A 26,119-nucleotide genomic window follows, 5' to 3' on the forward strand; every position below is an offset into this window, starting at 1 on the left:
TGATTAAGGTTTTAAATATCTTTCCAGTTCACAGTCTGCCTAGATTTAAAAAGCATTAAAAAGCTGCAGTATTAAAATTAAATTTAGCCCTGATATCTGTTACATCCAGTGTGTGTGCATGCAGATAGAAATCTCTGTGTAGCAATAAGCATTGCAGAGAACTTGTGGGTTTTATGTGCTCTCAGATTTTTCTTGTTTGCCATGAAATGTTCTGTGCCCTGATAGGGGAGGGTGTGAATAATTGTGTGTAGGTTCTGGTGTTTTACTAAAGGAGAAGATACTTTGCAATTTCCACACTAAATGGGCACAGTAGGGACCAATTTCCTGCACTTCAGACCTGCTGATTTAGCCAATACAGTAAGTTAAGTGGCAGCTTTACATTTCTAGAAGGATCACAGGTAGTATAAAAACACTGCATCTCTGGGGCCACTTTACTGTGCCAAGTCTGAGGGCAGCCAGTGGTGAGCATGGGGAATACAAATTCAAAAAGCAGCGGCAGAAGCAACACGATTCCAGCTCATCCTGAGCTCTCTTTTTGTGGTTCCTTTTCAAGAAAATGGAATGAGAATGTTTTTTTGGACAACGAGCTCTTGACATCCAAGATCCTGTCTGTTCTCCGGCCGCATTCCGAGCGAGGGCTGAGAGCAGGGGAGCTGCAGTGTACACCTCATTTTCTGAGCACCAATTCCATTTTTGCCTCTCTAGCAGCTTCCCTGAAGGAGCAGCCCCGAAGTCTTCTCCTGGGACCGGATGGCACCCCAGGACTGTCACGGAATCTCGGCATGACTATCGCCCAGAGAGGAAATTCTCAGGCTCCTTTGAATACTGCTGGAGCTGTTAGCAAATTGGGGTAAGTCAACTGCTTTTTCTCCTCATTCTGCTGCTCCCCCCACTCCCAAAAATGTGAAAATTGCTTAGAGAACTGAAGCAAGAGCTCACATTGGCTTTCAACCTCAAGAGAGGTTCACAGAGCTTTTAAGGCTGAAATTAATTCTAAATATCTCCTAAAAAGTAAGCTGTTTCAAAATAATTAAATCTAAGCTATATTTTTAAATGTCAATCACCTTGTCTTTAGTCCCTCTGCACTATGTAATAAAAGATATCATACAAAATAGGGCAGTATTTGAGTAGCTATGTCTAACTGATGGTTTGTGTGGGTATATTTGTCCTCAGACTTGTTGAAATTCAGTGATCTGAGTTGAGTTATTCTAGGTGGTGCTCATTCTGGCTAGTGGAGGAGACAGCAGGGTTTTAAATTGCAGGATACCTTGATTAAAATAGTAGGCTTATTCAAAGCTATCTGCTGTTTTAAGGAATTGTTTAGTTTTTCTGTGCCACAATTATGCTCCCTTCTCAGTGAAAGTGCCCTTTGTGCTCTGAACTGGCTGGGGTTTGTCACCAGGTGATGTCTTTATAAAATGTCATCCCAGAAGTTGCATATTCACTCATGCTGCTCTGATTAAAGCTGTGATATTTCAGTGATGGAATTGCTAAACTGACTGTTTAAAGTGCAACCATAGCTTTTATATATTTAAGTGAATTGCACTGAAGATTAGGAAAGATGCTTGTTAAAGCAGTTAGGTTTTCTTTTTACAGAACTTGAAAAATTGTTACTGGTCTGTTTTGGTCCTTTGGTCTAATTTCTTTGGCCATTTAGACTAATTCCAGGAGACATGGATGAAGGAGATTCAGGCTTTATAAAATTTAAGCAGACTTCAGATGATGTTGTCTCACTTGCACCTACAACAGCAGACTCCACTTTTCTGGAAGGTATGGAATTTCTGTGCTTTTCAGGATTTTTATGGGGGTTCTGTTCTTTTCAGGATTTTTATGCCATTTCTTACACAACCTTAAAGCAGCACTGAGATGTTTTTCCTTTTTGTTGCTGTTGTTAATGATGGCAAGGAAGGATATGGTGGGAAAGAATTTAATCATAACTGACATGGAATGTGCTTTTGGTCTAGATGCATATTTTGTATCTCTCCGGAGTGAAATAGAAGCAGATGCTCATGAGTTTGAGGCAGAGTCTTGGAGTGTTGCAGTGGAACAGCCCTATGCAAAAAGGCAAAAGAAAGAAGTTATAAAAAGGCAAGATGTGATTTATGGTAAGATAATTTGTTATTTTTTTTTTATTCTTATAACTTTTTCATAGTGCCACTGGTTTGGAAGAAAGCAGAAATAATTGTATTTATTGGCTGCCACTTTGAGGTGTGCTTGACAATTAAAATTGAGAAGATTTTCAAGTCTGTTACCTGTCTGAGTGTGCATAAGTCCTTCTCTTACTGATTTTAAGCCACCCATATTTTCCAGTACGTCTTGTCAGGAGCAAAACCCAACTCTCCAGTTAGGAAATAGCTCAACCTCAGCTGAAAGATGTTAAATAATGAGGGACAGTCACTGTTTGGGAGATGAACAGGGCAAATGTAGGAGCTTCACATCAAGTGTGCAAAGATTGTGGTGGAGAAGAAGGAGGTGCAAAAGATGGTGGCTTCCAGAGCCTGCTCTTCTCTGTCTCCTCACTGCACAGCACATACATGACTTTTGAATTTTGTATTTCCCCTTGCCCAGAGCTGATGCAGACTGAAATGCACCATGTCAGGACACTGAAGATAATGCTGAAGGTGTACTCCAAAGCCATGAGAGAGGAGCTGCAGTTCCCAAATGCAGTCATCAACAAGCTCTTCCCCTGTGTGGATGAGCTGCTGGAGCTCCATGCACAATTCCTGCTCCAGTTAAAGCAGCGACGGAAGGAATCCTTGGAAGAAGGCAGTGACCAAAATTATATAATCCAGAACATTGGAGACCTCTTGGTCAAACAGGTGTGAATTAAATTCTACCAATGTTTTTGACACTATAAATTTGTAAAAAACTAACTGTAAGGTTAAAGTTCTGTTATGTAAAGGCTGATTTAATACTGGCTTTAAGATGATTTTCCCAGCAGTGTATCTGGTCCTAAATAACATGAAAGGTTCATTAAATGTTCTTTGGGCATCTTGTGGGATATGCCCCTATGGATGGTTTGGTTCTGTTTTTCATCTGTTCCAAAAGTAAAGTAATCTCTTCCTGGTGTCCATCCTGCATTTAATGCTGAGCTGCCTGGTTCTGACCATTTTGAAAATGCAGTGAAGATCCTTTGAACTGATTAAAAGCTTTTGCACCCATTCTGCTCTGGAGTGGGTGCAAACATTTAATATATCCTGACTGGTTTTTGCCCTTCCCCTTTAACAGTCCTTTTAATTGCAGAGGCCCAGAAATCTTTTAAAAAATTATCATAATGTGATAACAATCATTTAATATTTGGTGATGTGGGGGTGCTTCAAGCTCTGATGTCACACTGCTTAAGTCTCTCATTTCTGAGATAGAATAAATTGAAATATTGAAGAAATGTCCCTGTAATTAGATACCATAAAAGCATGTTCAACGTGGGTTTTGCATTGGAGGGTGGTTTGCTCTTCATGGTTCCTGTCTTTCATTTTTGGTGTTTCCAATTAGTTTTCAGGTGAAAATGGGGAGAGAATGAAAGAGAAGTATGGTGTGTTCTGTTGTGGACACAATGAAGCTGTTACTCACTATAAAGACCTGCTCCAAAGCAATAAGAAGTTCCAAAACTTAATAAAGGTAAACAACCAGAAGTCTTCCATTGTGACTGTGCAGAAGATACTTGACCACTTTAGGTTTTATTTTGGACTTGAAGACCTCTTAAATGTGACTGAGCAGTGTTAGAGGCAGCTTCTCCTTATCTGATGGGTGGTTCTCTTCTTGTGTTTTACATCTTTTGAGCTGTTTGGACACAAAGCCACAATTAGTGAGTGTTAAATTTGAGGCAAGCACTTGAGGGGACGTAGGACTGGGGAATAATAGGGGATTTGTTCTGTTCCTGGCTCTGTCACTGGCTGCCCTGCTGTGTCACCATCTTTGTCAATTGGCCGGATAATAAATGAAATCAACGTTTAATGCTGTGGATGCACCACTACAGAAAAAGCAGGAGAACAGGAAGGGCTGAGGAGACACGGGCAGAGTGGAGCTGTAACCTGAGGCTCAGGTGGCTTTGCAGGGCCCTGAGTGTTCTCATCTTCCACTCGGCAGTAAGTGATACTGTGTGAACTTTCCAACATGGCTCTATACTTACAGCTCCTCTGAACTAGGTGTCTTTAAAAGTGAGAACACTTTCCTTTCAAGGAAGTAAATAAGTGACCAGAGTAAGTTTTTTAAATATATAAACTCAACTTTCATAAAGAAAGATCTTGGTACTAGTTCAATTGCCAGGGTTGCTCTGCAGTCAGGCTCAATAGTGGGCTTCCAGAGAATTGGGTTGGAAGGGACCTTAAAGATCATCTTCCCTTTCTAAACAGAAACAAGTTTCTGTAAATCAACCCTCTGATGAACTTACAGTGGTAAAATATAGATGTAGTTTATTCATTATTAACCTAATTTGGCTGTTGAATGGTTGGATCTGGTTTTAAAAATATAGTCCTTTTCTGTGTATTTATTTAAGGACTGATCCTATTATAAAAGGCAATCAGCAGTCAGCATATAGGCAGTCAAACATTTCAGATGTGGAACTGTCTCTGCTTGGCTCCAGATCTAGTTAACAGTAGTTGAAAATTATACCTCAAATATTTTTCTAGTAATTAAAGCTCTTTTTTTTTTTTGCTGTTTAGTAAAAGAGCGCAGCTGATTTTGTGGTGCTGTGTCTCATTGTGCAAAGGCAGAACGTGTGTGAATGGGGAGGTGAGGGAGTTAGAGCAGTGTGTGCAGTAGCTGTGATGGGTCTGTCCTGTTTTCCAGAAAATTGGCAACTGTTCCATCGTGAGGAGACTTGGTGTCCAGGAGTGCATCCTCCTGGTGACGCAGCGCATCACCAAGTACCCGGTCCTGGTGGACCGTATTATTCAGAACACAGAAGGTGGGTTCCTTAAGCTTTCCTGGAAGCCTCACAGTGTCTTCCTGGTCCTTTCTCCCATGTCTTGTGTGTTCTTTCCTCAGATGAGGGACAGGCTTTCTCACTTCTTGTTAGCTGGAGATGCTATTTTAGATGCATGTCCCTCAGCAGAGGGTCTGGAGCACCATTAAGCGTCAAGTCTGCAACCACAAAACCATAGTAATTAAGCCTCTCGGTTCATGAGAGATTTAGACCTTCAGGATATTTTGTTTTCTTTTATTTTTAAACTTAACCTCTTAGGAAATACTGTGAGATGTTCAATATGGAACCTTCATGTTAAAATACATTTGGGTGTCTCATATCTTGCATTCCAGAGTTGCAAATGTGACTGATGGCTGCTCTTTTTCTCTTAGCTGGAACTAGAGATTATGAAGAGCTGACCCAGGCCCTCAGTTTAATTAAGGACACAATCACCCATGTGGATGCCATGGTAAATGAGTGTGAGAAGGGGCAACGCCTGAAAGAGATTATGCACAAAATGGAGCTGAAATCATCTGGGAAATACAAAAATGGACTTTTATTCCGGAAGGATGACATGGGCCAGAGGAGGCTGCTGCTGGATGGGATGCTCTACTGGAAAGCTGCATCAGGACGACTCAAAGGTAAAGGGCCAACAAGGGGAAAAGTGCCACTAGGAAACTAATTTTTTTCTTTTTTTTTTTTTTTTTTTTAGTAACTGTTTATTACTGATCGATTGAGTATAAAAGATGATGACAGGAACCTGCTTGTTTAATAGGATATTGGAGGAAATAGCACTTGTTCTATTCTTGGCTTGTCCAATAAGCATCTCTATAAGCATGGCAAGTTCCTTATGCTGTTTGCTTATTATCTGCCTGATCTGCTTTCCAATTCAAGAGGGAGGTCTTCAGGTAGATGACAAAGCTTTGAGTCATCCTGACTTAGTCTCCTGTGGAAAGGCATTATCTTGTGTGAGCTGTGGTTCACACTTGGTGAAATCGTGTCCTCTCAACCCCCATGGAACCTTCATTCTGCAGGATGTCTGTTCTGCCAGCAAATCAGAACAGTGTCCCTCAGTGAGTATTTTAACAGCTTGAGGTGTTCAAGGAGAAGCTTCAATGGCACATAAAAGGCAACCAAGGGTAAGTGGTTCTGTGGACATCTGAGGTTCCAGAAGAATCTGCTTATTGTGCTGGTTCTGCAGGGGTGCAAGCTCTCTGTGGACAGCCCAAGTTCAAGACAGTAGCAGAGCCAATATTGCAAATGTTGACCTATTCCCTGACCCACAGGAAATGTGGGTGATTTTTGTGTCTGTACAAGTCTTTCTGCTTTAAAATCCACTCTTGTTTTTCCTTTCTTTTTTTCTGTCGTTGCTGTAGATATCCTGGCAGTCCTGTTAACTGATGTACTGTTGCTCTTGCAAGAAAAGGACCAAAAATACACATTTGCATCAGTGGTAGGTGTTGTTCTCCTTACTTAATACTTTAATTTATGGTATTTGTGAAAGTGACAGTAAGTACAGAAGAAGTACAGGTAGAGCCTGAGATTTCCTCGGGGCAGAGAACCTCCCCAAAGTGAATTTGATATGCACCAAATCACATTAATTACTGCAGCACTCTAGAACACTCAGTGGATCCACTTGCTTTTCTAGGGCATTTCCACAGGTATCCTCAGAGCAGTTAATTGTGCACATTTTGTCCTGATCTAGTTCAGTTGTGGCTGTAAGAAAATCAGAAATGGAGGAAATATTTTATGTCAGTGCTTTCTGGGAGGTGTTTTTTTTTTCAAGACATGAACATTAGAGCCAAGTTTAATGGCAACAGCTATGCTGGTGACCTCAGGGCTGCAAAAAAAACAACTGCTTTTCAAATTACCCTTCTCCTAATGTACAGAAGGGGGATATTTTCACAAATCTCTGATCTCTGCTACATGGTGGAGTTTTTTTTCCCTCCAGTAACATGCTCTACAGTTACAGACTGATCCATGTTTTGCATCTTTGGATGTATGCAGCTTATTTGAAATGTAGGTATCACTTCTCCATAGATAAATCAAGCGAGTGAGAGGAGCAAATGGATCTGCTCAATGATTCTGTTGTTCCAGTGACCTGTGCTCATGGCTGGAATTGCAGGGCAGCTGCTCAGAGGAGCTGGCAAAGCCCCATGTTCCTGGTGGATGCTTCACAGTCCAGTTTTCTCTTTGTCTAGATTAAGCTGTGAAGGTTCAGCAGTTACAAGGAGCTGTTTTCTTCTGGGGAGGATCTTTCTAGGCTGCCTATGTTGGACCTGTGCTGTGTGCAGTGTGGATAGGTTATCTGTAATTAATATCCCTCTGTAAATTTATTTTCATGGCAAAGACTGACAGTTAATCCAGTTAATCCTTAGTTACACAATATATGATTTGTCACCTTGTTTTGTTATTCACAGGGCCTGATTACACACTGTAACACCTCTGTTCTGTTTTTTTTTTCCTAGCTAACTTGCTAACTTAAGAACTTCTAACACTTCCTTTTGTTCTCTCCTTTCACTTCACATGTGTTAATATTTTGTTTTCTTTTTCAAATTTTGGTTTGGCCTCTTTTTGAGCAAAGTTTTTGGGCCTGTTGTTGACTTCTGATGCCCAGTGGAAATCCTCAGTTATTTAAATTGGTCCAGGCTTTAATATTCAATCAGGTGCTTTTAATATTCAATCTGGAATGTACATTCATTCCGTGTTTGTTATGGTTGATGAGTAAAAAATGACAATTTTTGAAAGTGTCATGTGAAGAGGCCAGTGACATTATAGTGCTGTGGTGTTACAGCTCACGGTGCCCTGTATAAATAGAAGATGGGGGAACTAAGAACTGCAAACCCTAAAGAATATATATCATGTAGTGCAGTAAACTGTTTTTTGTTTTCCAGGACTCTAAACCACCAGTTATCTCACTGCAAAAGCTGATTGTAAGAGAGGTCGCTAATGAGGAGAAGGCAATGTTCTTAATTAGTGCTTCCTTAAAAGGACCAGAAATGTATGAAATTCACACTAGCTCCAAAGAGGAGAGGAATTCCTGGATGGCACACATCCGCAGAGCTGTAGAAAGGTAATTTAGGAGGGAAAGGCAAGAGGGATTTCTTGCTCCTCAGTCTTCTGTTTGCAGGACTCTGAGGTGGAAATTTATTGTGAAGATCCATTCGACTGTCCCTGAACTTCTTTTGTCAGACTGAAGCATGTGGTTCTGTTTGTTTGGTGGGAAGAAACCATCCATAAAGATGCAATAGAAAGCAGGCAAAGACTTAATTCTGCTCTTTTTAAAAAAATAAATAAAAAATGTGGTTCACTGATGTCAAATGTAACAAGGCTTTGGGTAAGGGAGGAAGATTGACCCACAAGATAAATCACGCCCTAGGCAAAAGCTTCTGGTTGAATGCAGAGATGGTTTTAAGTTATCTAATATGTAAACCAAATGTGTATCTGTCTTCCCCCTTTGTACAGCTGTCCTGATGAAGAAGGAGGAACATTTAATGAACCTGAAGCAGAGAGGAGGCTGGCTGAAGCAAGAGCTGCCAAGTTAAAAGATTTTCAAGGTAATGACTTAGTTATATATTCCACGAATTTGCTTCTCAGCATCATTTGTGATTGATGAGCATCCTTCATTCCTTTATCACATGATGTGATCGAGTTTCTCCTTCATAAGTCTTTCAAGGTAGTGCAAGGTTATATAGAAATAGTTAAATAAGTCTAATAAGTGCTGTGGGCTCCCTGAGTTTTCCCCTCAACTGTTAATTATCTCTGTGTTTGATGCTCTGCCCATAAAATAAATAATCATCTTCCAAATTGGATGTTGTGCTCTGGCAGTGATTAGGAACTGAGTTTGTTTCTTCCTTTAGAGCGTTTGAACATGAAAGATGACCTGATCCTGCAAAGTCTGACTGAGAAGCAGCAGATTTATCTGGAGATGTCTGAAATGAATGGGTTTGAAGACCATTCCCAAGGATCCCGATCCAGGCTGCTGCTTCGAGGGGATACCTCAGAAAACCTGCAGGGGGAGGTGATCTTGAAGTCTGCAGTGACAGAAGGTGAGTGTGGATGTTCACTCAGATGCAGGGGTGGGGATAAGCACGTAGGATCTAAGTACAGGGCCTGAAAACCATCCTGTAATAACATAATGCTTTTATGTAACACTGTTCAGACTTCCTTATTCTCAGAACCAATCTGCAAGAGAGGTGATTTTAGGTAGAGAACCTCCTCACACCTTGGATTTTTTATTTTTTAAGGATCAACCACTGGAGTGTTAGGATGAGTCTGTTCAGATGGGTAACAGAGAACTCCTAATAATAGACCAGTCCTGAAATATAATAGCATATTATATGAGGGTTCTATATTAAAATAGCCTCTCTAGATATAGTATATTTGGAAAGAAAATAAGCACAAGTATTATTTTTATTTTGGAAAAATAAAAAAAACAGCAAGCACTGAAGGTTGATAATCTAACCTGCAGTCAAGGAAGAGGTCATCTTTCTGTGTGCAGTGAGAAGAGCCTGCTGTACAGAGCTGGTCACAAGGGAAAATTCATCTGTACTGCAGGAAATCTCTCCAACTGCCCCATCTTTTAATGTACTTGATGCTTGAAATGTTACTTTTTAATTTGTTAGCATTATGCACTTGTCTCACTGCGTAGACCTGGCTGTTGACATGGCATGTTCTCCTCTTTCTTAGCTGAAAATCTCCAGAACTTGATCTTCACTCACCTGGGCTGTGGATCCTGTCAGCCTGAAGATGGCTCTGGGTCAGGGCTCCCCAGGAGGGCAGAGACCTTTGGAGGATATGACAGTAGTCCCTCAATTTCCAATAAAAGTAAGAAAGGGACCATTCAGCATTCCTCTGAGCTTCTTAGCTCTTCACTGGTTTTCTCTGTGCAGAGAATGAGATAAGAAAAAGTGAGGCTCTGATATAAGGAAGTTTCACCAGGCTCTAAGAGGATGATTAAAGCAAATCTGTGCTATTATCACGTTGTGTGTTTTGCTTCCCATACCAACACTAGAGAGCAGAGTAGGGCTCTGGCTTGGTGCTATGCTAAGGGCATTACCTTAAATGATAACTTTCTAATTATCACAATTCCACACAGAATTTTAATTTTTTTGGGGAAAAAAAAAAGGCAGCTCAACCTGAAAACCTGGGAAATTTGAATTCAGCTGCCTGCTTTTTATTATTGACTCATGAAGACTTTTTTTTCCACTTCTCTTTGTGTCTGCACAGTCACTAGAGGGTTGCTGAATAACATAAATTGCCCTTTTGGCACTGATCACTTAATTAATGGAGTAAGTGGAAATACTAGATACTACTTATCTCCATTTTTGCTTCATGCATTTACTGAGAAATAGAATGGTTTTTATTTCACTGGTTGTTAACCTCTAGAATCCTTTTTGTTGTCTCTCTATAAATGTCTGTCATACTACAGTGCTTTATACATTGGGGTTTCTGTCTCCCCCTGCCTCCTTCCATGCTCACAGTGCTGCTGCTTTAAGTAGAATTTTTCTACTAAAAAGTATTCCATGTTCTGAGCTTGCAATTCTGGCAGCCACAGAGGATCATTTTCATGCTCACATTGTGGTTGCTTCACTTAAAATAGTGTAATGTAATTTGAACTTACTCTCCCTATTTATCTTAACCCACTCTCCTCAAGTTTTTTTACTTTTTTGAGCAGTCCTGCTTCTCACTGTTGTCTCCTCTTCCACTTGGAAGCAGCATGGACAGGCCATGCAGTTGCATATTTTTGGTTCTAATCTCAAAGTCACCTGTTTTTTCCTGCTTGCTGTGTTATGTGGGGGATTTTTGCAGGCCCTGGTGTGAGCTGCTCATACTCCACTCTTCTTTCAGGTGGTAGTTCTAGGAAGAACAGCAGTGGTGACCAGAGGCAGTGGGAGTGGAGAGGCCCTGCAGTGAGTTCAGATGTGCAGCTCCATGAGCTCCCCTCTGATGCAGAAGAAGGACCTCAAACTGTACGTTGGACTTATGCCCCATTTAAATGCATTTCCTCACCTTCATCATAGTGGTCAGAAGAAACCCCACAAAGCTCAAAGTTGTAACAGCTGGTGGGACTGGACTGTGACAGAGTTCTGTCTGCCCAGCTACTAGACTCTATCAAGGATGGTTTGTAAGGGCAAGTTGATAGCTCAGCACTTGAGATGCATAATAATTTGGTTTTATATTTGTTCATTTGGTGCTGTATGGTTAACATTTCACTTTGATCACCACACATCTGGCTCAGACTGGCTTCTCAGTAAAGTATTTTTGATAAATGTCCTTCAGTGTAGAGGAGCAATCTCTGCTCCAGTGCTAAATGCTGCTCCCTGGTGAGATGAGCCCTCCCAACTTGTGGCAGCACTGCCAGTGCCCAACGAGTGTCTCTGTTGTTTGTGTCTCATTTGCAGAGTGATGGAACAAGGCTGGATGACAGCAGTGGGTTTCAGCCCACCATAGAGTCTCAGGTATGTTACTTCTGCTGGTAGGAAGTCTGATGGGGAAATAGCCATGTTATAATAATAGCATGTAAAACCAAACCAACACCAAAATCTCAGTATTCTTAATGCCTGGGGAATGACAAGCACAGTGACAGCCTGTGCCTTATGATCTAACACATTATGAAGACAGAGTTAAGTCCCATTAGAAAACAAAGATGGGTTCTGGGTGTGCAGACTGGCTGACTACCTCTGCCTCTTTGGAAAGCTTATGTATTCTCAGCTCACTGACAAAACCTGCCTCCCAGCCTCCTGTGAGTGCTGTACCTGTGCAGAGAGTGATTCAGTGCTGAGCATGGGAGGGAGGGATGATTAAATAGCTCAAGTGCAGAAAAGTCAATGCAGATTATTCCCTGGAATCCTGGTGCTCATCTGCAAGGACTAAGATGCTGGAATTCATCGTGCTGCATATTGCTGTGCTGGCTCTTGCTGCCTCAGAGCACCCGTGTGTTTTTGTACAGTTACTGGTGGTGGTTTTCACTGTTTAAAGAAGGTTAATGCATCAAAACAGAGCTCTACTAAGTGTCCTTTTTCCTTCCCCTCCTCTTCAGCTTGTCCAAAGGATACAGACACTGTTACAGTTGCTCTTCAGTCTCCAGGTAAACCACTATTTGCTGTCCAAAAGGTTCATTAGGCATGAAATGTAATGAAATTCAGGCAGTGTGGAGAGGAGCTGCCATAAAATATCCCTTAAAGCTAGAGTGAAGTGCAGAATTTAAGACCTGACACTCCAGGAAGCAAACACTGTGTCTGGTGTTTTGCAGGAAGTGTTAGAGATGTTGTCTTAAGTAATTGCTTCCTTTTTCCTGCCCACTTAAATGCAATTCTTCTGCTGCTTGGAGCTCTGACTGCCCTCTCTGCTCATTTCTTAAAATAGTTGTTGATAGACTCATCTGAGTTTACTAGTTGTATTGCTGATTATTTGTAATCAACAATATTTGGGCTGATGGGATTCAGAGCACTAACTTTCTAGTACCTGAAGGGGCTCCAGGAAAGCTGGGGACTGTTGACAAGGGTGTGTAGCAAGAGGACAAGGGGCAGTGGTCTTGAAGTAGAGCAGGGAGATCTAGATTGGCTATAGGGAAGAAGTTCTTCACAATGAGGGTGGTGAAGCACTGGAACAGGTTGCCCAGAGAGGTGCTGGAGGCCGCATCCCTGGAGACGTTCAAGCTCAGGCTTGACAAGGCTCTGAGCAACCTGATCTAGTTAATAAGGTCCCTGTGCACTGCAGGGGGGCTGGACTAGGTGACCTTTCAAGGTCCCTTCCAACCCCACGCCTTCTATAATTCTCTGAAGTGTTAATTTTGCCATGGGTAAGCATCACGTCTTTGCGTGGCCATGTCAGATCGTGTCAGTCATGATAGGCTGTACAAGCTCTTGAGGACAAAATTCTCTCTGATCTAATAAGGTAGATGCTGTTGTCTTTTCTTGAGCTGTGCATGTGTTGTTTTTTTTTTAATCCATGTGCCTTATGCTGAGCTCCTCACTTCCCTCCAGGCAGTGATATCCCAGCAGGACAGCTACATCGAGATGCAACGCGCCACCATGGCAGACCGGGAGAAGCAATACCGGCTGCAGTCTACACGGGGCAACCTGCTGCTGGAGCAGGAGAAACAGAGGAACTTTGAAAAACAAAGAGAAGAACTGATGAATGTCCAGAAGCTCCAGAACCAGCTGAAGCTGGAGCAGCAGCGCCTGGAGCGGGAGAGGAGTCGGCAGCAGAGGGAATTCGGAAGCACGGAAGCGCGGCTGCAGGAGCGCGAGGAGGAGACGCGGCAGCTGAGAGAGAAGTTGAACCAGGAGAGGGAAGAGCTGGAGAGGCAGCGAGAGGCCTATCAGCACGACCTGGAGAGGCTGAGGGAGGCACAGAGAGCAGTGGAGAAAGAGAAGGAGCGTCTGGATCAGCTAAGGAAGCTGAAGAAGCAGAACACGGTGTCCGGCGCTTTCTCCCCAGAAATGGGACAGGTGAGAAATGAGGTTTTGTGGAGTCTTGTTTCCATGAACCTGCTGCCTCTGAGTGAAGGTTGCCTCTTTTTGCACAACTAATCCATGTTGGCTTTTTACTGGGAGCATCTCTCCTATGAAGACAGTCTGAGAGCTGGGGTAGTTCAGCCTGAAGAAGAGAAGGCTCCAGGGAGACCTTAGAGCACCTTCCAGGGCCTGAAGGGGCTCCAGGAAAGCTGGGGAGGGACTTGGGACAAGGGCAGGGAGGGAGAGGACAAGGGGGGATGGATAAAAACTGGCAAAGGGAGATTGAGGTGAGACTTGAGGAGGGAATTCTGGAGTGAGGGTGGTGAGAGCCTGGCCCAGGTTGCCCAGGGAAGCTGTTATATTGTTATATTTTTCACCAGAAAGTGCTTTATGCTCTCAGGACTGGGGATGGTCTCTCATTGTACCTGAGAGGGTGAAAATACCCATTTGACACAGAACATGAAGAAGGTTTTTCCTCACACAGAACCAGATGCTGAGTCATTCCATGAGCTTCAACGGAGAAGGGATGGAACCATCTCTACCTGTCATGAAAACCTCAGTGAGAGTGAGTGTCTCTGGGCTGGATTACCTGGAGAGGCCAGACCTGGTTCGTAGGGACAGTACCAGCCTGGAGAACCGGCCAGCCCTGGCTCTGAAGAATGAAGTGCCAATCCATCTCCTGAGTGCAACTAATCAGATCCAGAAACCAGCTGCAGTCCAGCAGCAGATTCCCACGAAACTGGCCACTTTCACAAAAGGAAGCAAAGAGAAAGGTGGGAAGAACAAAGCATCTCATAGGACAGACAGCTCAGGTAAGTGTATTGAAGTGCATTTCTGATCTCTACCAGCAACACAGGGAGACACAACTCTAGTTCAAACCTCTGGCTGCCTGTGTGGAACCCAGAAATTAATCTGCTACAAATTATTAATGTGCTTTCTGCAGTCAGTAGACTCTTAAAATCCTTCAGTTATGAGTTACATGTGGAACTAGTTACTATTTACATTGGAAATACAGCCCAAAAGGAGAATGTTGAAAGTGGAGTTCTGTAATCCAGCAGGACTGAATGATGGTGAGAGTTTGGAAACCTGGGTGTAAAATACTGTTGCCAAACTGTAGCATTAAAGGAAAACAGCAACTGTTTGGCTTGTTTGGCTTGTTCTGCTTGAGGGCAGTGGTTTGAGGCTGGCTGAGCCTTTTTTCACTCCCTGTTCAGAGTTGTAGTGACACTGAATGCCATGCCTTTCTTAGCACCAGTCAGTTGTTAAGTACAGATTTCCAGGCCAGAACTGAGCTGCTGTGTGTGTTGCAGAGTGGAAAGAGGCTCCTTCTCTCAGAAATAGAAGCAAGTAAAAATACAGTTTCCCTTCCATGGTGTCATTTCTGGTGCTAACTGCTAGGTACTAAAGTAGTGATCTTTGCCAATGACAGACACAACAAAAAACCACTTTTTCTCCACCCCCTAAAATAGCCTAAATGCCAGCTTAGGAGAACAGCCTGTAATTTTAAGTTACAAAATTCTCTTTTCAGCTTTCTATAGTATTCAGACTTGGCAAACTTACCCTTCTCTTGGACCTGCACTGCTAGAGTGGACCAAGGGCCAAAACTGTCTAGGGAGGGGGAAAGTCTTTTGCACATTGAAGTAATGTTTGTCATGCCTGAAGTTTAGTACAAACTTGCTTATGTTCTTGCACAGAAATGAAGCCTAAAATCCTTTTACCCTGAATATCAAATGCTGGTAAATGAGAAAATGAAGCTCTTATACCACATCCTCTCAACTGTATTTTTTTAAATAGCTCTTAATGATCTCTGCAATGGAAATGTACTTAATGTTGTTTTTATTGAATTGATGTGGAAGGTATAAAACACAAAGCTATTGGTGTCTATTCTCTTGTGAGTATTAGTGGGAGATGCATGTTTGTATTGCCCATATGTAGATCCCAGACTAAAATGGAACAAGACTTTCTGTACCAGAGGCAAAATACCATGTATTGAATTTGGTTTTTGTGACGTGTAAGGAATGTGCACTAGGAGGAGTGCTTTGGATCCAGAGTGACCATTTCATGAATTGCTTTTATTGTTGAAATGAAGGAACTGACAGGCTGTAACACCAGGATCAGTGCCTGATTCTGAGCAGCTGGGAGGCAGCTGGAGAGCAGGGCCAAACCAGCATCCCTCTGCTGCCTGTTCAGAGTAGCACAAATAGCCGTTGCTGTTTGAATGCTAAGGACAAGAAGTTTTTCCTCTGCTGTGCTTTATAACACTAGGTTTTAAATCTGAGCTTGTCAGGGACTGAAGTCAAGTCCTCAAGGAAGAAGAGGGAGGAAGGATTTGTGGTCTAAACAGCTGAGGAGAAAATTTAAGCAACTTGAAGCAGAAGCACCAGGTCTTTGTGGTATAGCAACTCCCTTGGTTATGCAAAAGTGTCAGTGCAGTGGGCCCCAGCATGAAATAGTGACCTTTATGAAGTACTGCCAACCTCAGATACTAATGTCTAACATATTTCCTTCAGCATCTGTGGATCAGAAGCAGCTGCTTCCCCCCAGGCTGGTTGGACGAGAGGAGGGTGTCCTGAGGGGCAGAAGATCAGCAAGCCCCGTCCTCCCGAGCAGCCAGCCCCCTGCATTCCAGCCAGGTATGTCTTTGACTCACCTGCACACCCATGGAAACACATCAGGCTGTCTGTGCACTACCATGAATCCCTCTTCTTCCATGTTTTTCTGTAGAATTTTACAGCCCTTTAGATGCTCAGCCAGAACCACTCCCACCTGCCTCAGCAAACCTGCTCAAGCCCAACAACCTTCACATTCAGACCCTGGTGACCCCTCAGCCGAGTCTCCTGAACGTGCAAGATGATACCAGCAAAGAAGATGTGATTTTCTTCTAGTTGTTTCCCTGTAAAGATTAATCTTCTAACATACTGTTTGAAGAACTCAGGCCCCAGTGCTCAGCATGACAGAGACCTGACATGGATGTCTTTTCATCCCTGCCCCATTACTACTAGCAAGGACCAGACCAGGATTACTGTTTGACTTTGTTGGCTCCTCTGCCAAATTGAACAGGTTTAACAGATTAACAGCAAAGCTAAATTTGCTTTTCAATTCTCCAAATGTGGAAATAAATTCAGAGCATACTAAAATGCTGCCATTTATTGTAATTTGTTCTTTTTGGAGAGTGTACAGTTGTGGTGGGCACCATCTTGTCAATTGTTATCGTTGATGTTGAACCGCCCGGATTTTTATGTAAAAAGGTTTTAGTAGTAAGTCCCAAAATGGCTGCACTTTCTTAAATCCTTTTTCACAAGTGCATGGTCAGGAATGGATGATGCTAATGGTATGTTGATAACTAGCAAGCTAGTCTCCTTACAGCCAGGCCTGACAGACATGGTGAGACCCACTCCTAGGAGCCAAACCAGCCTCTCTGTTCCTTTGGTGAGCTCAGTGGAGCACATCCTCAGTGGCCAGGCACTGGAGAGAGAAGGTAAGCTTCCTAAGAGTCTTCAAGGGTGAGGAGCTCCACCTGCTTGTGGCTGAGATGGGTTGGCCACATGAAAACACACAACAATGATGAAGAGTTGGACTAAAGGCATGTTTCACTGCCCATCAGCTTGCACTGGGATCCTTGTCTCCTTGGAGACACTGGGCAGCTCTCTGTGTTGGTGGGAGTGGTGCATGTTCCTGAGCAAAACTTGGTTCAGAATGAACTTAAAGACTTGGATTTTGTTCTTTGCTGAAGACGTGAAAGAAGTGTTTGAATGCTGTAATTTATTGTCTTGTTTAATCCTAAGTTTTCTGCATCTTTTGTTTGTCTCTTTACTTGTTGGGACTTTACTCCAAGTACCAGAAGATATCAAAGCTGCTGTTACTGCAGAGCCTTCTCTGCAGCACTGTTAGGAATGAAGGGAATAAGAACTGTTTGGTTTTAAAATTAAAAAGGAAAAAAAAAAGCAAATACTCTTAGCTAAACCTGTGTTGGTTTAGCTGCTTTACAGCTAAACCAGCTTTGATACCTCTTGTTAAATGGGTCAGTTCTTAATCATGCAATGGTGATGCCATTAAGTGTTCTGCTCAAAAGGCATTATTTCCCTTTGTAGTAATTTGCACAGTCCTTTTGTTGTGTTGTATTTTTCTCTGTATCTCAGTTCTTTATTACACATACCTCTTAGGGGGGTGTGTGTTCCAATATATGTTGAATGTGACCAGCCAGATACATTGTGCACAGGAGAGATTGTTTAGAAGGTATTATTACAGAATTAAAGAGATTAGTATGTCAGAGCTTAAAAACTTGGGTTAATACCTATTAGAACATGATTGATAACAGGGTTTTTTATATCTGGAACTCTGGTTGAAAGTGATTTTTAGCACTGGTGGATGGAATGCCTGGTCAGTTCTCCATCCAGTTGCTTGGTGATGGCATCAAAAGGCAATTTGTCACTCTCCTCACATCATTGATGTTGCCTCTTAATTCACTTTGCTTGAAAGTGTTAAAATTATTTCAGTAGCTAAAGTGCAAGAAACATAAATCTTCAGCAGAAAAGAGAGTGTGTTTGCATGGGGAGGTAATTTGGGTTCTTGTCTTCAGATGAGAAACTGAAAAATCCAAAATTACTGCTCAGTGTGAGAGGGGAAAGTTAAGGTACAGAACCATTAATTGCTCTTCAGGAGCAATACGGTGGTGATGATGGTTGGAACCTAGTTCTGCCCTCTTCATTTTTTGCATTCCAAAGGCTGGGTTGGAATGCAGGGGAATTCTTCAAATGAATTCAACTTCCCATCGAGCCAGCCAGTGGGATCCACTAGCTGTGCAGGACTGAGCTCAGTCGGGTGACGGGGAGGCTCCAGGCCTCTGTGATAACAGAGCCATAGCAGAGAAGGGTTTGAGTTGGAAGGCACCTTAAAGATCACCTAGTCCCACCCCCCCTGCATGGGCAGGGACACCTCCCACCAGGTTGCTCCAAGCCCCATCCAACCTGCCCTTCAACACTACCAGGGCTGGGGCAGCCACAGCTTCCCTGGGCAACCTGGGCCAGTGCTTTCCTGCTCTCGTGGTGAAGAATTTCCTCCTTAAGTACAACCAAAATCTCCCCTCTTCCAGTTTTAATCCATCCCCCCTTGTCTTCTCCCTCCCTGCCCTTGTCCTAAGTCCCTCCCCAGCTTTCCTGGAGCCCCTCCAGGCACTGGAAGGTGCTCTGAGGTCTCCTTGGAGCCTTCTCTTCTCCAGGCTGAACACCCCAACTCTCCCAGCCTGTCTCCAGAGCAGAGCTGCTCCAGCCTTGGATCATCTCAGTGACCTCCTCTGGACTCTCTCCATCATCTCCATGTCCTTATGTTGGGGGCCTTGGAATTTGACACAATATTCAGTCATCCTTGATCCCTGTAGAATTTCTCTGGGAACAGACAGTGGAGCAAGAGGAATGCACAGTATGTTCTCTCCTTCGTGCTGTGGTTTGGGGCACTCCTAGTGAAAACTCTGTGCCTCCAATGCCTTAAATTACCAGGTTTTTAGGAGTTTTAGCCTAAAGCAAAGTTGCATCAGTGGAATAAACCACACCTCAACCAAGGAGGGATGTCTCTGGGTATTTGCAAAGAATTTTTGGAAACACTTACTTAGTTTAATTTTATGCCTGTCCTAAAGCATGGGAGAGAGTTTTGTAGGGACTGAAGGGGTTTATTTGGCTGCTTTCTCCTTCTGTGCAATGAATGAACTCAGATACAGAACAGTGACAGCTGGAAAGTGAAGTCTGCAGTGAGGTCTCATTTCTTTTCATGTTTTAACTTAAATATGACTGGTTTAATACTTGTCAGCAGTGCTTTGGGTAAGTTCTGACTGTTAGCCAGTGGACCCAGGACTGTTACAGGACGGACTGTTAATTCAACACCCAAAAAGCTCCTTGGAATGTGGGTCTTCAATCTGTAACTGAGAAATTACCTCTGAACAGAGACTGCATCTCCTGTTGCTTGGCTCAAAATGATGTCTGTGCCACACTAGGTATCCCTGTGGCTTCCTGGTCAGTCCCTCACCCAGCATGGAGAAGGCTTTAGAACTAGCAAATGCTGTGACTCCTCATTGCTAGTGTGGAGTTCTAGCTCACCAGAGTGTGGCAGAACGATTTGTGGAAGGCTGAGGGAAACAAAAGGGTTTTTTTGTTTTTAAATGAAGAGTGGGTCATCACTTCTGCAAAGCTGAAGCTGTGAAATTGTTACCATATCACTCCAATTGGGTGAACTCGTTTTGGACTCTACTCAAATCTTGTTCGTAGAGAAAATAACCCTCCTAGGCAAATTAGATTGCAAAATACTGCTGTGTCCTGGGCTAGGTAACTTGCTCTTGGTTCTGAGGAATATCCTTTCCATTTGACTTTTTGATGGCTTCAGATGGAAGTTGCCTTTTCAGTGATACCTGAGGATTAGACAGTTAGAAATTTGGTGCCTCCCGGGTGCCTTTTGGCTTCTTTCAGAGCTGGGGTGTGGAGGAAGTTCCAGCAGGAGCTTTGAACTGCCTCCTTCTTTGCTTTGTGTCACAGCCTTGAAATGATTGTCATGTTTGTCTTCAGTATCGTGACGTTGCAACGTAGAGGCTGTTCCTATGGTTCTGATTTTCCATTTTCATGGTGTGAAGGATTGTTTCCTCTATCCTGGACATCTTGTAGTGCAGACTGAAGATCCCTCCACCTTCACTAGCACCATCTACCCTGTGTGGATTGTCAATGCTTTCCTAGTTTTTTAACTGTGCTATCTTGTGGATTGTAGTCGTGGCATGTCCCACAGGCTGAGGTTGCTGATCATTTCCCAGTGTGAGGCAGAAGAACTGGTGTTTTAGAGGCGCTTGCTCATCCAGGTCATAGTGTTCCTGCAGAGGTAGGAGCAATTCTAAATAATTTTTGGGCAGTTTTTGTCTTTCTGATGAGTAGTCAGATGCTCCTTCATAGGTGGAGCTTGCTGTTTGCCATTTGCATTTACAACAAAAGTGGAAACTTCAACTAGGAAGGGATTAAAAATAGGTATTTTGTCTCACTTCTCTACTTTGAACTCTGCAGAATAAGGAGCTCAGGCTCCCCCGGTGCTGCTCAGTGGAGTCCCTGTGTGTTGTGCCCCCGTGCAAAGGGAGTTTGGAGCATTTTGTTGTCTTCCCCAGCAGTTCTCACATTTACAAGAAAATAAAAAGATGATCTTGAGGCCAGGTTACACACGTGCTACCCTTGCCTGACCTTCCTGCTGAATAGGTAAAAGAAAAGCCTGTTCCCCTACTCTCTTTTGAGGCCAGACCCAACATCTTTGTAACCACTGGCAGCTCTTTGTCATTTACCATCAGCATGTTATTCATCAAATACCAGTTGTGTGAGCTCTGGTTCATACCATTAGTGCCATGTTTATAAATCAGTTTTTTATATTTTTGTACTGAAAGACATTGGAGCACTTTAGAAAAAGTTTTCTTTCCAATTCCATTTCTGTTTGTACCTGGCAGGAAACCTCTCATGAAAGTAGATCCTGTTGGCATGACTGCATCTCACTCAGAGCTGTGAATTCTCTTGATGCTCTTTAGTCTTAGGTCTGGTTTCTAGGCCCACCTTGCACTGTAAAGATGTAATAAATAAAAAAAAAATCATGGTCTGTGGTGAAATCGACCATTTTGTTGGGGAAGAGTTTGTTTTGTTTTTTGTTAGGGTGTAAACATTGTAAATAATTCATTTACTGTTGATACTGCTGTAGCAACATCTTTGTAGCCCTTATTTTATTTGTAAAGTTGATGGTTCAATGTTAATATTCTGTTGGATTGTGCACTCTTGGTTAATTGTAAACTTGATCTTAGCACTCCAAATGATGATTTTTACTATGATTGCAATGTTTCTCCACTGAAAGATTTCAGAGCTGCAATAGGACTGAAACCAACTTCTAGCAATAAAAATTTAAAAAAGCATTTAAAAACTGACTGCCTGGATGTATCTATAGAAGAAAATATGATTTTCCATATGAAACCATGATAAAAGGAGCAGCCACCCCTCACATGCTTCCTCTTCTTTTCTATCCTGGACAGAGCTAACGTGCCGTGCGAACTAGATGATGGTTTTCCAAAGGAGAGGATGGAGCATAGGAGGTGTTGAGTGGAGGACACTTGATAGCTGGAGACCTTGGCAGGGAGGTGAGCACCCAGGGGAAAAAAAAAAACCAGCTGGTCTCAAAATGTCTGAACTCAGTGTATGAGGGAAAGGGAACTTCCCAGAGCTGCTTCTGTGTAGGTGCTTTGCCTGCTGCCAGGCTGAGGCGTGCCTGGCTCTGCCCCAGACACTATCAGTTCCCATTTGGAACAAAAATAGAAACTTTCTCCCCAGCTCTTGTGCCGATTTGGCAGCCCCAGCTCCCAGCACCAGCCCATGGCCTCTGGCTGGTGGAGCCTTTCCCAGCTCCCGAGTCAGCAAGTTGTGTTTCCTGGTAAAATCCCTGCTTGTGGCATCCTGGCAAGCTAGCCCAAAGGCTGGAAGCTCCAGTGGAGATGAGAACAGATGCAAAACTGGGGAGGGAGTGGGAGAACTGGGACTGGGATCAGTGCTCTCGAAGAGGTAGGTTTTTTTATCCTCAAAGTCCTGCACTGTAGCCAGCATGGAGGGAAACCCTCAGCTGCTTTTGGATGTGTCTGTGGTCTGCAGTAAGTGTGGATATAAAATCCTATTATAGAATCCCATACTGGTTTGTGCTGGAAGGCACCTTAAAGATCATCTAGTTCCAACCCCCCTGCATGGGCAGGGACACCTCCCACCAGCCCAGGTTGCTCCGAGCACCTTTGGAGGACCCCAGATCGTTGTGTCCAGGAGTCAGTAGAAGCCAATCAGTGTTTTTCAGTCTCTGCAGCACGGCTGACATCGGGGTTATGGCCCAAACTGGAACTCAACTGGAAAAGCACAAGTTTCTCAGCTTTTCCAACATATGTAAATGATCAAATCCTTCTAGGCACAGCAGTGTTTATAGTACGACTGTCTGGGAACTAACAGACTGATGTGTTGGGGGGTGACATTTTCGAGTGTGTTTGTATGAGCTTTTTGCTTGTCCTTCCTTGGAGAGAAAAATTCTTCCAGCTGCTCCTGCCCTGCTCAGCCTCCAAGGAGCTGAGCTGCAGTGGCCAGGGGAGGTCACTGCCCCCGAGTGCTGGCACAGCTCGCTGTCATTGTCACTAGAGCAAGGCCAGGGACTTCAGAACACACATTCAGCAGCGAGAAGTGCAATCGAAGTGATTCCAGGGGGCAGGACTGACAGGGACAGCCTAGAGGGGAATTCAGAGGAGCTGCTTCCAGAGCAGTGGGGTTCGTTTTGGGTTTTATTTCCCAGCTGCCCTGTGCCCTCCTGCCCCAGAACCGTGTGTCAGAGCAGCAGGAGTTGCTGTTTCTAGAGAGGCAGAAGTGCCTGGACTGGGGAGGTGCAGGGTTAGTGTGGCCAGGAGGGATCCCCGCAGCAGCGGTTCCCCTCGGGCGCTGCAGCCCAGAGCTCCGCAGGGGCAAATTTAAATCTCGGGCAGAATTTGCATCTGTTAGAAGTTGGGAGCTGCCGCAGCCGCCGGTGTTCAAAGGAGCGTGGGTGTCGGTGTTTTGCCTCGGTTCTCGCCGCGGCAGCAGCAGGGCAGACATTCCTCAGGTGATTGCAGCCGCGCCGAGTGACAGTGTCACTGATAACGCTGTCACACCCCCTGAGACACCTCTGCTGCTCACAAGGAGGGTGTGACTTGGGGACACTTCAGAGCTGTTAATTTGCTCATACCAATATTCCAGCAGCTCCGCCCTGCCTTGTCTCCCTTTAAAATCTGCAGCTAATTAACCCGAAACCCAAACCACATTCTTTCAGTGTGGATGAATGAATCATGGGGAGGCCACGGGCAATGACCAGCTTTATGCTAAACCTTCCTCTTTCATGTGGCTGAGACAGGGCTGATGGTTCCCATGCGTGCGTCTGAGATCCAGCAGGGAGCCAGATGCTGGAGGACAAACGTGCACAAAGGATATTGGCTCAGCAGTGGGAATGTGCTGCCTTCTGCCTTTCCCTTTCCTCACCCCTGTGACTCAAATCTGGTTTAATTTCTCATCCCAGCAATGGGGCCAGCCCAAGGCTCAACAGCTGAGGGATGTGGGGCCCGGCATTGTTTGCTGCTTCTGGGCCCGTGGGATCTGGCAGAGGATAAAAGCCAAACCCTCTTGGAGCTGGTGTGTGTGACATGTGGTCCCTGGCTCCAGGACAGTGTCACAGGCACAGCAGGAATCCCTTTGTTATGGGGCTGCAAGTCTGGGAGCCTGAAAAATCCTGGTTGAGCAGCACAATGTACATGTTCCTCTCGTAGATGTTCCTCTTGTAGATGATGTTCCTTCCTCTCATTCCTCTTCTAGCTGTAGAGCAGCAGTTGGTGCCTTTTCACTGGATGGGTCACTAGACCTGAGGCCATCCCAGGTGACTGCCTGTGATATGCAGATTTTCAGGGGATTTTAGACAGGTAGATGTGTGATGTCCTTTGTCCTTCTAAACCTTTGGAAGTCAGGGACACAACCACGCTGTGTGTAGTTAGTGCTCTGTTTTCCCTGGGCTGCTGTGGGGTGTCATTGTAACAGATACGTGATGGCTGTGCCACAGCACATTTGAATGATCCATGTGCAATCTTAGCCAGAAAAAGGGAATTTCTCAGTTGCTGCTGTGTTCATTATTTTGCAGTGTGTTCATTGGTCCTCTGGCCATCCACGGTGGAGAGGTGAGAGAAAGGCTGTGTGCTGCCTTGGCTGAGCTGAGCTGAATGCACCTAGAAAAGCATAAAACCAGTGTAGTTCACTTAAAACCAACGCTGGTTCTTTCTCTTGTGGCCAGGAGGGAGGTGGGTCTGTGTGGTTCTGTGTTTCTCTGCCTGTGGGGGCTTGTAGGCTTTGTGTGAGCAGAGGAACATCCCACGGGAGAGGGATGTCACACTTAGAGGGGCTTGGCTTTGAGCCCAGTGATGCCTGCATGTGTGGCCTCTTCCAGATGTGCTTGTGAGCTGGGGTCTGGCCCCTGCAGCTGGAGAGGGGCAGATTCTGGGCTAGGAGAGGTCTGAGGTTGAACTACGTTAAGATTGTAAATTAATTGTGCTAGTTCAGGGGGATTTCTGTCCTAGCAACCCAACTAGCCCGCAAACCAAACTCACCTGCAGCCCAGTTGGCCTCAAACTTCTGGCCCCGGCATCAAAGTAGTGATTGGATTGATGCATGGAAATGTCAAACTGGGAAAACAGGTCTGCTGGGAGGGCATCAAGCATGCAAGAGAGAAAAAGAGGTGTCTCATTTTTTTCCCCAGGAGTGCTCCCTGCTGGGCAGGGGGCTGGTTCCTGCCAGGAGGAGGTGGAGCTGGGGGGACAGCACGGGGCTTTCTGCCAGGGGAAGCAGGATGGAGGGGAGGAACTGAGCTCTGGCTCTTTGTTGCCAGCAGCAGAAGCCACCGAGGAGCAGCCAAGCCCAGGTGTGCTGGAAGTGCCGGTTTTCCCTGCGAGGTCCTGAGCTGTAAGTATAGTTTGAAAGGAGGAAACAGTTCCCAGACTCTTGCAAAAGGCTTCAGCAGCAGGGCTGCTCCCCTCCCCTGCCTGAAAATCCCATCAGAGGGGCTCAGATGACAGCCCAGCACAGGGGGCAGGAGGCAGCCAGAGACCCTGGTGCTGGGAGCAGCTTTGTCCCTGGTGCACAAGGCGGATGTGGCCGGGAGCCAAACCCTTATCGCTTGGCAGCACAAGCAAAACAGCTGCTGCTGAAATGGCCACAAGTGAAACCTCCCTTCCTCTGCCCTGCTGAGCAAAGTCAGACTTTGTCCGACCTTCAGGAAGGTACGATAGAGGTGAAGCAGCTCCCTACCTGCCAACAGGGATGGAGATGTTTCCTGCTGGCTCTCAGTCCCAGCCGTGTCCTGAGCTGGGACTTTCCCCTGGGCTGCAAACTCCCTCACCTGCCCGTGCTCGTGCATGCCAAGCTGGGAGCTGCCCACACTCCAGCTGCTCAATGGTTGGACTCGGTGATCTTAAAAGTCTTTTCCAACCAAAATGACTCCATGACTTGAGGCTGCTGCCTGTGGTGCTCCAGGCTGGGTTTGCCGGGCAAAACCCAGAGCCTCTCTCTGGGCTCAGAGAGGTGGCACAACAAGGGTAAAGGGAGAAAGGCCCAGCCTGGGGGCTGACAGAAAACAGGAGGGAAATGAAGTCAGTTTATCTGCTTCAGCCACCAGCAGCAGGGCAGTTTGCTTCCTTCCAGTCTTGCCAGTTCTTGCCTATACTAGCAGCTAGGAAGGGTTGTGACATTGATTTATTTAACTCTGGATAATGGATCACACCCAAACCATGCTCCTGTGGTGAGACAGTTGGTTGTACCTTCATGCCTGTTTCCTCTGACCATGCTGATTCCTGTCTCCTACCTCCCCCCTTAGCAGAGCTTTTCCTTCCCAACCACAGCCCCACCCTCACCTGCAGCAGGGACCAGAAGTGGCAGCACTTTGTTCTTGTTGGCAGGAAACCCAACTCCGTGAAGGGTGACCAGGTAAGGGCAGAGAAGAGCTTAATCTTTGGAGTTTTAAACAGATTAGTGTGTCCTTCAAAGCTAGCAGGTATGAGACCTAAGCTTTTTCCATGTAGCAAAGATAGAGGAAGATCTGAGCCCTCAATGGAGATTTGGGCTCAAGCAGGGAATGCTCTTCACTATTTTGCTAAACATTATCTCAAGTGTGGGCTGGAAAAACTTGCAGCTGAAGCACACAGAGCAGGCAAGGGACATGA

The 26,119-nt window shown here is 44.7% G+C and overlaps 1 protein-coding gene across 8 annotated transcripts in view; it reads left to right on the plus strand.

The window, feature by feature from the left end:
• The window catches only part of ARHGEF18 (Rho/Rac guanine nucleotide exchange factor 18), a 49,263-nt gene extending 27,971 nt beyond the window's left edge, over positions 1–21,292 (plus strand). For 7 of the 8 annotated variants that reach the window (XM_051639380.1, XM_051639381.1, XM_051639384.1 and 4 more), the window contains 19 exons: positions 706–850; positions 1,658–1,770; positions 1,965–2,105; positions 2,569–2,819; positions 3,493–3,618; positions 4,789–4,906; positions 5,296–5,544; positions 6,280–6,356; positions 7,798–7,976; positions 8,369–8,460; positions 8,764–8,952; positions 9,593–9,730; positions 10,754–10,875; positions 11,308–11,364; positions 11,946–11,993; positions 12,892–13,359; positions 13,850–14,177; positions 15,876–15,998; positions 16,090–21,292. In XM_051639380.1, the coding sequence (XP_051495340.1) occupies positions 706–850; positions 1,658–1,770; positions 1,965–2,105; positions 2,569–2,819; positions 3,493–3,618; positions 4,789–4,906; positions 5,296–5,544; positions 6,280–6,356; positions 7,798–7,976; positions 8,369–8,460; positions 8,764–8,952; positions 9,593–9,730; positions 10,754–10,875; positions 11,308–11,364; positions 11,946–11,993; positions 12,892–13,359; positions 13,850–14,177; positions 15,876–15,998; positions 16,090–16,250 (3,125 nt within the window). In that variant the 3' untranslated portion in view covers positions 16,251–21,292. The remainder of the gene's footprint in view (positions 1–705; positions 851–1,657; positions 1,771–1,964; positions 2,106–2,568; positions 2,820–3,492; positions 3,619–4,788; positions 4,907–5,295; positions 5,545–6,279; positions 6,357–7,797; positions 7,977–8,368; positions 8,461–8,763; positions 8,953–9,592; positions 9,731–10,753; positions 10,876–11,307; positions 11,365–11,945; positions 11,994–12,891; positions 13,360–13,849; positions 14,178–15,875; positions 15,999–16,089) is intronic. The other variant, XM_051639383.1, reaches the window with a different exon arrangement.
• Positions 21,293–26,119: the final 4,827 nt, after the last annotated feature.

This window comes from Apus apus, chromosome 24 (assembly GCF_020740795.1).
Source record: "Apus apus isolate bApuApu2 chromosome 24, bApuApu2.pri.cur, whole genome shotgun sequence".
Taxonomy (NCBI): Eukaryota; Metazoa; Chordata; class Aves; order Apodiformes; family Apodidae; genus Apus; species Apus apus.